Source organism: Crocuta crocuta, unplaced genomic scaffold (genome assembly GCF_008692635.1).
Source record: "Crocuta crocuta isolate KB4526 unplaced genomic scaffold, BGI_CrCroc_1.0 scaffold218, whole genome shotgun sequence".
NCBI lineage: Eukaryota > Metazoa > Chordata > Mammalia > Carnivora > Hyaenidae > Crocuta > Crocuta crocuta.
The window spans coordinates 8,118,177-8,130,487 of NW_027533170.1; the positions used below are offsets into that span (position 1 = coordinate 8,118,177).

Here is a 12,311-nt window from a genome sequence, read left to right on the forward strand (position 1 = left end):
TGAAGGCTTTTCCACTTCCTCCTTCAAGTTGTGACAGCTTCTGATATGTTAATCTGATTAACTGAACTTTCATATCTTTATATCATGATCCTTCTCTACCCAGTAATGGTTTTGCCTAAAAGTCAAAATTTAACCATCTATGTAGAAATATAGCCCTGTATATTATAAATATTATATATGTAAATTTTGTGTATATGTATATTGTATATATACAAACAATTTAAATTGTAGTTTCAAACAGGGAAAGAGCTCTTACATTTGGGCACTTTGCCAGGAATGTAAAGGCTTTGAATTCCCATCTATCACTCAAACCTTTGTGAAACGTTTGCCATGTTACTAGAAATATTACCTAGTCAAATTCCGATAGATAGACATAGACAACTCTGAATTAAACGTTGATAAATGGGATGCCAGAATTGTCACATTGGATAATTTAGGCCAAACATCCTGCAGAAAATGACTAAACCGACTGAGCCAAAGAAATAAAACTCTGGAATGCATCTAACACCTAAGAGGATAATTAGAAAGCCACAGGCTCCAGTGAGGAGAGGATTAGAGCTCAGGGAGGTGACTTACACAACACCATCGACCCCCTCCACGTAACAGATTCCTGCACTACACCCCACTTAGCAACAGCAGAATACACACCATTATCTAATACGCATGAACCAGAATAGAGCACATACGAGGCCACAAAAAATGTCTCAATATGCTTAAAAGAATCAAAATAATGCAAAGTAAGGGGCTTTTTTGAACCACAATAAAATTAGAAAAATCAACAACAGAAAAAAAATTGGGATGTGCCCAAATATATGGAAGATTAAAAAAAACCACACACTTTTAAATTAACTCATGGTCCAAAGAAGGAATTAAAGGTGAAATGAGAAAATATTTGAACTGAATGCAAATGAAAATACAACCTATCAGCTAATTTATGGAATGCAGCTAAAATAGCACATGAGGGAAAACGTACAGCTGTAAAGGCCTGTATTCTAGAAAAGAAGGAACTCAAGTCAATACCTAAACTTTCCTATGTAGAAACAGGAAGGAAAGAGCTGCATCCGGGTTACTGGATGACCTTGAGCTCTCAGGAGTGAGGCAGTGGTTCTCTGGGGCCTGTGTGTCCTCCGTGATGCCCACGGAGGCGGAGCCCTGTTCCTCCTAAACCCAGTGGTCAGACCGGCTCACGGGTCAGCATTTCTGTGTGACTGACCCACCCCAGAATGGTGTGGAGCGCGGCACACTCACCTGTAACCCTCAGCCACCGTTCCGGTTCCAAGGCTGCATCTTTCCTCTGACTGGTGATGGGGCTTGTCTGTTTGCTCCTGGGCCTGCTAGAGCTGCTGATTTGAATCCTTGCTCTGTGACAGACAACTCCCCAGATGCAGCCCTCAGTCTCCCCTTGGGCAAGTTCTCACCGACTGCGTGCATGGGGATGCATTGCAGGAAGCAGAAGAACAGAAGAAGTTATGTTGTGCGACCACTAACTAAAAGAAAGCTGACAGAGCTACATTAACATTAGGAGGGAAGTTTCAAGACAGCAGTTAATGCTGGAAATAACATCTGTCAATATCTAAAGATAAAGGAAAATGTTGCCAAGAAGAAATACAGTTAGAAATTTGTATGCTTCCATTGATGTGGCCTCAAAATAGTAAAATGGCTTATTTAAAAAAAATTTAGGGGCACCTGGGTGGCTCAGTCGGTTAAGCGTCCAACTTCGGCTCAGGTCATGATCTCACGGTTTGTGGGTTCAAATCCCATGTTGGCCTCTGTGCTGACAGCTAGCTCAGAGCCTGGAGCCTCTTCAGATTCTGTGTCTCCCTCTCTCCCTGACCCTCCCCTGCTCACGCTGTCTCTTGATCAAAAATAAATAAAAAAACATTTAAAAAATTAAAAAAAATTTAATGTTTATTTTTGAGAGAAAGAGAGAGAAAGTGAAAGGGAGAGAGAGATCAGGAGTTGAGGAAGGTCAGAGAGTGAGAGGGAGACACCGAATCTGAAGCAGGCTCCAGGCAATGAGCTGTCAGCATAGAGCCCAATGTGGGCTTGAACCCATGAACTGAGGAGATCATGACCAGGGCTGAAGTTGGTCGCTTAAGTGACTGAGCCTCACAGGCACCTCTGGCTTATTTTTTTTAAAGAAGAGTAGAAATTGATAAAGCTGCAAGGAGAAATAGAAGAAGCCACAACTGGGGTGCCTGGGTGGCTCGGTTGGTTAAGCATGGGACTTTGGTGCAGGTCATGATGTGGTTCGTGGCCTCAAGCCTGGCATTGGGCTTTGTGCTGACAGCTCAGAGCCTGGAGCCTGCTTCAATTCTGTCTCCCTCTCTCTCCCCCTCTCCCACTTGCGTTCTGTCTCTCTCAAAATTAAATAAACATTTAAAAAAAAAAGAAAACAAAAGAAAAATCCACAAGTGGTGGGAGGTATTAAATCAACTTTCTATCACAGTAATAGAGCAAGAAGACAATACAATCGAGAGAAAATATTTAAACAACAAATTAACAAATTTGACATTATGGACATAGAATACTACATCCAACAACCAATTCTTTTCAAGTACAGGTTCCGTGCTTAGAAAAACCCCACCATGAGCCATAAAGTGAGCTTCAACAAATTTCAAAGGGTTGAAATCTTTCAGAAAATATTTTCTGACCACCGTAAAAGAGCTGCAAATCTTTAACAGCCCATAACTAGAGTAGCTCCTAATGTTTGGAAATTAAGCAGCAGGATTTAAAATAACTCTTAGGTCAAAGAAGGAGTCACAATGGAAGTTAGAAAATATATGGGAGAGAATGATAATAAATGTATGAAATATCAAAACTTGTGGGGTATAGCTAAGGCTGTGCTTAGAGGGAAATTTGTAGCTGTAAATACGTAGAATTTTAAAAAAAGAAAGGCTGAAAGTCCGTGATCCTAAGCATTCACTTAAAGAAACTAGAAGAACCTTAGTTGAATTAAGGTACTGGTCGTTTTGGCACACTGAGGCAGTGTCTTTGTGTGTCTTTTATGTGTATTTGAGGTTAGTCCCTGGGGAAGCCCTCAAGCAACAGTGTGGAAGTCTCCTTCTGAAAGGCAAACACTTCCTGGCCTCTGTCCAGTCTCCATTGCCACAAGTGGATATAAAAGCTTCTATGTAGGAGACCGGAGGGTGCAAGCACGTATGCATGACTGGGGTGGGCATATGACTGTTTGGATGTAAAGCCGTGGGAGTATGGCGTAGGAGCATCTAAACTTACCACAGTGAAGAAAGTGTGGGGTACCGTGTTCCCCTGGGCTGAGGGTGCACTCGGTAGGGCTTAAGCCACGAGTAGGACCCTGTGTGCTGCTCTGTGCCTGGGAGTCAGGGATTTCAACCTTCAACCTCCCTCCCCCTGACACCTGCTAATATCCAAGGCCCAGGCAGAATGGGCTTGTCTTTAAAAGTGGAATACGGATCCTGGTGGGTGTGTGGTGGGCTGGTTTTTACCACAGTTAGCAAAGGAACACACAGGACTTCCAGATAAATTTGAACTTCAGAGAAACAACAAACAATTTTGTAAGTACATCCCAATGTTACACTAAAACGTGATTTGTTGTTTCTCTGAAATTCTAATGTAACTCAGCATCTAGTGTTTCTTCCTGGAAACCTAATTACAGGAGAGAAGGGGTCAGAATCAGGGAGGAGAGGAGTCAGGAGGTTCTTCATCTTCTCCCAGAGCTAAAGGTTTGGTTGGAAGCAACCGGCCGAGTGGTGTCTCCTGGGCAGCCAACTCCCTGGGCATCTGGGAGCGGACACCCGTCCTTCTGGGGGCCCCTCATCCGTCAGCTGCTGCCTCCCACCCCCCCTCCCATCCAAGTGCAGGCTGAGGACCTGGGTAGCGTAGTCAAGGTAACAAACAAACGCAGGCATGATGTGCAAAATACACAGACATTTTGACTTTAATAAGTTATAAAATCAAGAAGCCACATTTTTCTATACAGGAAACAAATACGTTGATTGCCATGATCGGTAAGATAAAAGGCTGTGATGTGAGTTCAGCACCATGATTCCTGCGGCGGCCGCCTGGCTTACACGGTCATCGTGTTTCACCTGATAGAGACCGCCGCTGAGCACCAGGTATAGACTCCAAACAGACAACCTTAAAATACAGACAGAAGCCTTATATGGGAAATTCCATGGGTTTTCCAAAAGGAGTAGATCAGAGAGCCAGGTCCCCAACCCCAGCAGGTTGTCTCCCCACAAACGTAACTTCCTGGAGCCGCATTTCCCAACGGGCCGTTCCAGAACCTCAGCTAGAAACTCTCCCTGGCCTGCAGGCTGCAGGAGCCCCCGGACGTGGACGCCGGTTCTGGAAGCTCACAGGACTGTAGCTAAGCTGGCTTTCCTGCTGGTCCCGAGCTCATTGGAGATGAGGAGTTTCTCGAAGTCAGGTAAACCTCGAGTCTGTTCCTTAGACGGAGAAACCTCTGGGGACCGTCTAGTTCTAGAGGGCCCTGTGGGTATAGGGCCCCAGGTACTGAGTATGACACATGGGGCGGTGGCTGTGCTGGCCTACACTTCCCAGAGGGCATCTCTCCTTCCAGAAGAAGACAGGTGCCCTGGGAATGCCCCACCTGGGGCGTCTCTCCAAAGGCCTCTAGCCCCCAAGACACACAGCCCTGCTTTGTTGGGATCTGGGAATGGACTGTTCCCATCCTGAGGCCCCCGGCCTGGGTAAACTGAGTAATACTCTCTGGTGAAGGCCAGTCACCCTGAATTTACCCTGCATTCCTGGACAGACCCAAGCAAGAGCTGCCCGGTCCTTCTGCCTGTGAATAATAGCACCAGCTGCCAGGGGGTCAACCAGTGAGAGAAACCCATTTCCTGATTATAGAGAGACAGGGTGGCAAAAGCGCACTGTACCACGTCTGTTAAAGAGGTCGCACCATGAGAGATCTCCAAAAATGTTTTCTCCAGTTTGCTTCTTAGGAGCCAGCAAGCTCCTCCGAGACACCAGGATGTGCAGGAGTATGTGTGGGACAAGGTGGCAGAGGGGAGGGAGGCGGCCGGCATGGGGGGGCGGGGTTGGGAAGGGTCGGGGGAAGCTAGTTATCACCCAGTCGGAAGTGTAGGCGTCGTCTCAGATACCACTCTCACTGGTTCCTACACCCGCACTTTGGCACTTAGATCATACACTGACACACCCGCACGTGTGCACAGAATCAAACATACTTAGCACCTCAGACTCAGTACGGAGTAGCCATCATGGTATTCTCCCGAACCTTGGTGTTCTCATCCATAAAATGGGAAACCAAACAGGAAAGAGCTCTTTAAAATCTATGACTGGTGAGAATACAAAGGCTCTAGAACTTTCCTAGACACGAAAAGCTTCAGAATCACGTGTCAGGCTTGGCCCAGCTAAGCAGCTAAAGTATCCCCTGGGTCTCGTAGTTTGGGGACGTTGAAGCAAGCCACAGGTTCACAAAATATCAATGCAGGGAGAGATAAAAGTTAGCCACCATCCTCCGGTCCACCTCCCCCCTCCCTTTGTGCTTCTCTCCATTCACATCTTGCTCACAAAGCACCGTTCTGTGGAAAAGAGAAGTCAGAGCTCAGGAACAGCACAAGATAAAGCAGGCTCTCCCCACCCCCCACCTCCTCATCAGAGGCCAGATCTTACAGTTCACTGTTGGAACTGCCAAGGCATGGGGGAGGGGGGGGGGGGGGGGGGGGGGNATCCTTGCAAGCGAAGCTGGTCTTCAGGAGCAAACCCCAGCAGGCAGAGCGCCCCTTCCCTCCCTTCCGGCAGAGTCACTGGACTGTCCAGCAGAGCGCATGCCCCCTCATCCTTCCAACGCACTTGGGGAAGGAGAGCCTCTCTGGGGAGCCCCGAGGTCAAGGCCAGGCTGGCCAAGAGGCAGCATGCAGGCCAGGGTGAGCCGCGAGGAAAGTGGCCTGGAGGAGCCAGGAAGCGCACCCCACTGTCTTCTCCTTGCGCAGGGAAGGCGGCCCACTGTTTAGATCTATCAAGTCCCAGTTAGTTACAGGATTCTCCGTGCCTTCCGGGGAAGAAGCGGACAGCTTCACGGCTCAGGCGGGGCCGAGTCAAACACAGCCTGAGCACCAACCGGGCCAGATGACTTTCCTTCCTTAAGTCCTTACTTCGAGAGACTGTGTCCGGCAGAGCCTGGAGATCAGAGGCTGCAGCCTGGTGGCTCTAGACCCTAATAGACCTTCCAGACACACCCTGGAAATATTTTGAGTTGAACTTCTAGGATTGAGGATTTTGCACACAAATCTAGACTTCTACTGAAAGCACCCTGCCGCAGGGGTCTGCGGTCACAGAGCAGCGGTGGTTGGAGCCCAAAAGCAGCACTAGTGGGGTGCAGCCCTCAGGTTGGTCACGGTCCCCCATGGGCCGCCACACTCATCTCAACACCTGCCCGGCCCTTGACATCATGGGCTTTCAAGTTCACGGCCTCCACTTCATTGTGCTCATCTCATTGACTTGTTGGTTAGTAAATAAACCACCGTTTCTCCTAATAAGAGTTCCCCGTGGGGGCTTGTGCCTCGGTCTGGGGATTGGTAAAAAATGTTCCTGCAGAACATTTCTCCAGAATGTTCTCCAGAAGGGCTGTCACCACCAAGGACAAGAAGATTCCCAATCACTGCTCAGAAACTTGGGCACGTGTTTCCTCTCTCCGAGTCAGCCTGCTGGCCCCCCTCATTGATGGCGGTTGTAGAGCCTCTATATTCCTCTCCACCCCACACCCAACCCCAATACGGGACTTAGAACATTCCAGAGCCGGGACACAAACACATGCACGAACCTAGCTGCCCCGTGCTCACAACCACATGTATAGATGTCTATGTCATTTTCCCTCTTTGTTTTCTCAAAACCTTTTGGAATCAGACATTTTTACTTCCTCTCCACGATCTGCCATCCCATGGAATATAATCTATAAGCAAGAAAAAAAATGCTATTGATGCTATCTTTCCATTTTATTAGAACTTCCCGAGCATCTCTTTCTTCCTCATCTCATCAATGAGCTCTTGGATTCTCTGGTTCCTGGTCTTTTCGTACGGGCTCGGTCGTCGTGGGATCAAGTTGGGCGGCTGGCCTTCCTCATCCAGGCCGTTGATTTTGTAGGGCACGTCGACTGCATTAGTGTCCGGGTGATCCTCTGTGCTGTTGGCGCTGGAGGTGTTGAGGGGCACCTGCAGGGGCGTGCCCGGTGGAGGCTGCACCTCCATGACGAGGGTGGGCCCCGGGAGGGTGGGCATGAGTTCTTCAATGTCGTTGTGCTTCCCGGGGGGCAGCTCCGCCCTGTCGTCCACATCGGTGAGGTTGTCCTGCAGGTTACAGGATCTGCAGCACAGCCTGTTGTAGCCTGGGATGGAGCAATAGCGCGATAAGACTTCCATCCTACAGAACATTGACTTGTCGCCTTGGCAGGGGGCCTCTGAAAGAGAAAAGCGGGACAAATAACCAAAGGAGAGGATGGGGGGGGGAATCTCGTTCCCCCCACCCCACGGGAAGCAGGAAGAGGCGTTTGAAAGAGCCCAGAGACAGCACAGAGGCAAGCGAGGTCACGCAGAAAGCGTGCGTGGTTCTGATGTCAGAGCAGCGCTGCAGCAGAGTGCAGCCACACTAGCTGTGAGCGGTGCTCCCCGCCTCCAGGCAGGCCCCTGGGGTTTTCTGTATCTATCAGAGTCCCAGACAGAAAGGAGGTCTGGGGAGTGATTCCCATTTAAGAATGGGGCTGTGTCAGATTCATCTTTGACATCCCAGTGGCAACCCCAGTGAAACTCTGTGGCGGAGTTCAGCCCTACAGTCATCTCTAAGCCGTTAACTATAACAAAATTGAACCAGGAGGGACCAATTTCTAAAACACAATAGAACAAATCCGAGAGCCTTGGCGGCGGCCTCACCACGTTCCCTCCACAATCTGTTCCCACCCTCACCCAAGCCTGTCTGGGCTTTCTTCCCTTTGCCTTGACTTACCTGCCAGCCTCATGTCCCACCACTGCTGCATCCACCGCACAGCCCACCGCCCTGGGCTCCTGGTCATCCCCCCTGAGTGCTCCAAAACCTGGTCCCTTCACACAGGCTCATCCTTCTGCCTGGTGCGCTCTCTCCTTCCCTTCCTGCCCCAGAAGCTGGCCACCCGCAGTCGAGCCTCTGAAGAGGCCAGTGTCTCTCCCGGCACAGCACAGCTGTCTTCTTCCAGGCTCAGCTCCAGCTCTGTCTGCAGCTGCAGCACCGTGGACCCTTGAACTACGTGTGGGCTAGGGGGCGCCACCTCATGCCCACCCCATGCAGTTGAAAATCCACATACAACTTCTGACTCCCCCCACACTTAACTACTGACCATCCTCTTTGCCCAGGAGCCTTCCCAACCACACAAACGGCGGGGTGGGCACAGATTTTGTACGTTGTATGTGGTATATACCGGATACTTATGATAAAGTAAGCCAGAGAAGAGAAAATGTTATTAAGAAAACTGTAAGGCAGAGAACACACATTTACGGTGTTGTGCTGCATTTATCAAAAAAATCCCACGTATAAGTGGGCCGGTGAAGTTCAAACCCATGTGGTTCAAGGTCAACACTTGTTCTGCCCACACAACCCCTCTTGTTCTTGTTCTTGCTCTTACTCTCTCTCCCTGTCTTTTTCCCAAATTCCTTCCCCTCCTTCTCCCCCACCACCTCATTCCACGGAATTTGAAAGGATTTGCAGGAATTCACTCAACGTGAAAGAATAAGAATAAGTTCTGACAGTATAACAGGGAATAGCAGGTCGGTGCAAATTCCTGACCCCTGGCTTCACAGGGCCCACCTGCCCACTCTGCGTCTCTCCACTCAGCCACCCTCTCCCCACTGCCCCGTGAGCATCTCAGACCTTTCCCGCACAACCTCTGTCACATTCCCCTTTCCCTCCCTTTCCTTCCTTGACCTCATCTCCTAGAAAGGAAGGTGGGGAGAAAGGAAGGGGCAGCCATGGGTGGAAATCACATCTGACGCAGTGACTCTGGGCACCAACTCGGGGTGCCGTATGCACCCACATCTGTGACTCTGCTAGCCCACAGAAACTTCTCGCAGTGACAGACAAGCAGGTCCTCTCCCATGATGGCACCTGTTGCCTGCCCACTGTAATTTCCCCTTCCAGGCTGGTGACCCACTTGGCTGGAAACCACCCCCAAATTTCTGGAGCTTCAGGCTCTCGGATACGACTGGCTGCAGGACAGTCCCCTAACCCCTGTGATCCCAAACATGACTAAGGCTCCACATACCCAGCACATGTGCACCTGTCTCAGAGAATGGCCTTCCCAGAGCACAAGCTGAATCCCGGGCACACCCCGTCCATGCACCCCCAAGTCCGTTGGCATTTCCTCCTAGATGCTCTCAGGTATGTCCATGTTCCCCTCTCTCCCACTTCCCTGGGGTCAAGCAGCTTTGACTCTTGTGGGCACTGTGGTAAGAGCCTCTTCTCTGCCGGCCTATCTCAATTCTTTCTCCTTTTTGTCCACTATCCTTGGATAGAATGCTGTTTTTCTTTTTTCTTTTAATGTTTTATTTATTTCTAGGAGAGAGAGAGAGAGACAGCACGAGCAGGGGAGGGCCAGAGAGAGAGGGAGTCACAGACTGAAACAGGCTCCAGGCTCTGAGCTGGCAGTCAGCACAGAGCCCGACGCGGGGCTCGAACCCACGAACTGCGAGATCATGACCTAAGCGAAAGTCGGACGCTTAACCGACTAAGCCACCCAGGCGCCCCTAGAATGCTGTTTTTCAACTGAAGGCATGACCATGTCACTGTCCTGATTGAAGCCTCTGCATGGCCCCTCATTGATTTCAGGGTAAGGACCTGTCCTCTTTACCTCTCCAGCTTCACTCAGGCCTTGGACCCCCCTCCTTTATACTGGGCTCCCTCTGGCCACAGGGCCTTTACACATACTGTAATGATGTGTACATACAGGGGCCACCCCCTCTGTCTTCCTTCAGTTGCTCTCCTCTCCTCTAGGCTCAGCTGAAACACATCTCTGGGCAGGACTCGCCTGCCCTCCCTTGGGAAGTTCTCCGCTTCCCAACACTTTATCCCAGTTGGCAAGTTCACATGTAATTGTCAGACAAGGTATCCATCACCTGTTTTTATTATCCAGTAAGTTCCATGGGGCAGAGCCTCAAGCTGTATTCAGATGCCTCTCTAGCCCCAAAGCCTAGACCAGTGAATTGGAGAATGCAGAAATATATCAATGTAAAAAAAGACACATGTGAATAACTGAGGAAGGTCCAACACAGGGACATTGTGGATTCTGAAATAGTAACATGATAGGCACGAAGAACACACAGAGAGGCACACCCCACCGGGGGGGACCCAACTGTGGCTCTGGGTTCCCAAGTGGCCACAATCAGGAGAAAACGCGCCAGACTGCGTGATGTACAACGTGAAAGAAAGAGACACAGGCCGGCTATTCAGGACGAGCTCTGGCCTTCCCCACCTAGGGAGCAAGAAGCAGGCTCAAGATGTGGAGGGGAAAAGGGGGTGGCCTCGTGCTAAGGGCCAATCCTGGAAACCACACAAGCAGATCCTGGGACGTCCAGTTAAAATCGTACAGGTGCCCCGTATATAAGGCAGAGGAAATTGGAGTGGTCTTGTTTGAAGATCGGGGTGCTTGGGGGTGCCCACGTGCCCCCTCCCCACCCCCCGGTCCTTCTCCGCTTTCTGGCCACCATCAGGGGAGCCAAGGGAACACCACTGTTCACAGCCCACCAGAGACACAACAAGATTTCCGCCAAGATGGGTGTGGTGTCCTCCTACAGGCTTTGTCCAAACTGGGTGGACGGGGTGGGGGCAGCAGCCTCAGACAACACACGGATGGAGCCAGGCCTGGCAGTGCCGCTGGGAGTGGGGCCACCCAGGCCCCACAGCACCGTCCTCCCCTGTCACCTGCGCCTTCTTCTTCTTCACATAAATGACCAAACTGCTATTAAGCCTCTCCCTCACTTCTGTCCCCCAAGCTGAGACCCTGGGAAGGCGGCATCCCCTGGGTAGAGGGGAGGGTCAGCCAGCTATGCCCATGGGTCAAGTGGGCGCCCTCACCTGGTTTTGTAAATAAGTTTTAACCATTACTGTCTGGCCTGTCAGAGAAACTTTGCCCACCTGTGGCCGGTAGCTCAGTGGCATCCTGGTGCCCGGGTCAGAGCCTCCCACACAAAGCATGGGACGAATGTCCCTGAGTGAATGGACAAATTGGGACTAACAGACAGGTGATGGCCGGAAGGCCCAGGGTCCTCATCTCCAGGGCGCCTCCCTTCACCTACCCTACAGGTTGGACTTCTACATCTGTTTTCCTCTGCATGGAGGCCGCATTGCTTGAAGTTTTTAAAAATACAGATAACGAATGAATAAAAAATTAAGAAAGCCCCGGGCGAGGAGTTTGGCTATGCTAATATCAGCCTAGAAAAATTTCAAAATAATTATTCATTTTTTTTAAGTTTATTCATTTTGAGAGAGAGAGAGAGAGAGCACACACACACAAGTGGGGAAGGGTCAGAGAAAGAGGGAGAGAGAATCCCAAGCAGGCTTCACGCTGTCAGTGCAGAGCCCGACACAGGGCTTGAACCCAAGAACCTGAGATCATGACCTGAGTTGAAATCAAGAGTCGGACGCTCAACCGACTGAGCCGCCCAGGTGCCAACCATTCTGAAAAGGATACCAACAGTTGGGTATTTTTAAGTTTTATCGCTGAGCAGAGAGCCCTCCGAGATGAAGGGCATCACACCGCCAAAGGGCCCGAGATGTGGCCAGAGGCACCATCGGGCAAGGGACCCATACTACACCAAGAATAAACTTCCGGTGTCCTATGACCTGATCTTCAACCATTTCCGGTAGCAATGCACTGGCAAGAACTGTTGCCTTCCAAGCAAAAAACGAACCACAACGAGCAAACCCAGGCTCACAGACCGACACCGTCTGTGGGCCGTTCCCATCAGTCCTGGCTCCGCCAAATCCCACCTGTGTTTCCTCCTTTAAATTAATGCCTGTTTTCTTTAACTTAACATTTATTTTAGAAGAAAACCTTACACTACCACTAGTCACGGGAAAGTAGCGGTGATCAATAAAGGTGACCCCGATCAGGAAAACGAAGTGTGAACCCAAAGTTGAATCCCTCACACGGCAGGGAGATGCTCTCGCCTGTGTAGCTCCGGGCTGCAGCGAGCGAGCAAGCGTCAGGGGGATGCTGGCATTGCGAAGGGTTAAGGAGACTAGGCAGGGGCTGCTCAGGGAGGGGGGAATTCAGGCCACATTTATGCACCCCCTGAATTAAGCCCCTGTGTCCCACACCTCGA

The 12,311-nt window shown here is 50.3% G+C and overlaps 1 protein-coding gene across 1 annotated transcript in view; it reads right to left on the bottom strand.

Moving 5' to 3' along the window:
• Positions 1-6,943: 6,943 nt before the first annotated feature.
• ADAMTS2 (ADAM metallopeptidase with thrombospondin type 1 motif 2) overlaps positions 6,944-12,311 on the bottom strand; it is a 235,338-nt gene continuing 229,970 nt past the window's right edge. Inside the window, exon 22 of the mRNA XM_077746330.1 lies at positions 6,944-7,423. Coding sequence (XP_077602456.1) covers positions 6,966-7,423 — 458 coding nt within the window. The 3' untranslated portion in view covers positions 6,944-6,965. The remainder of the gene's footprint in view (positions 7,424-12,311) is intronic.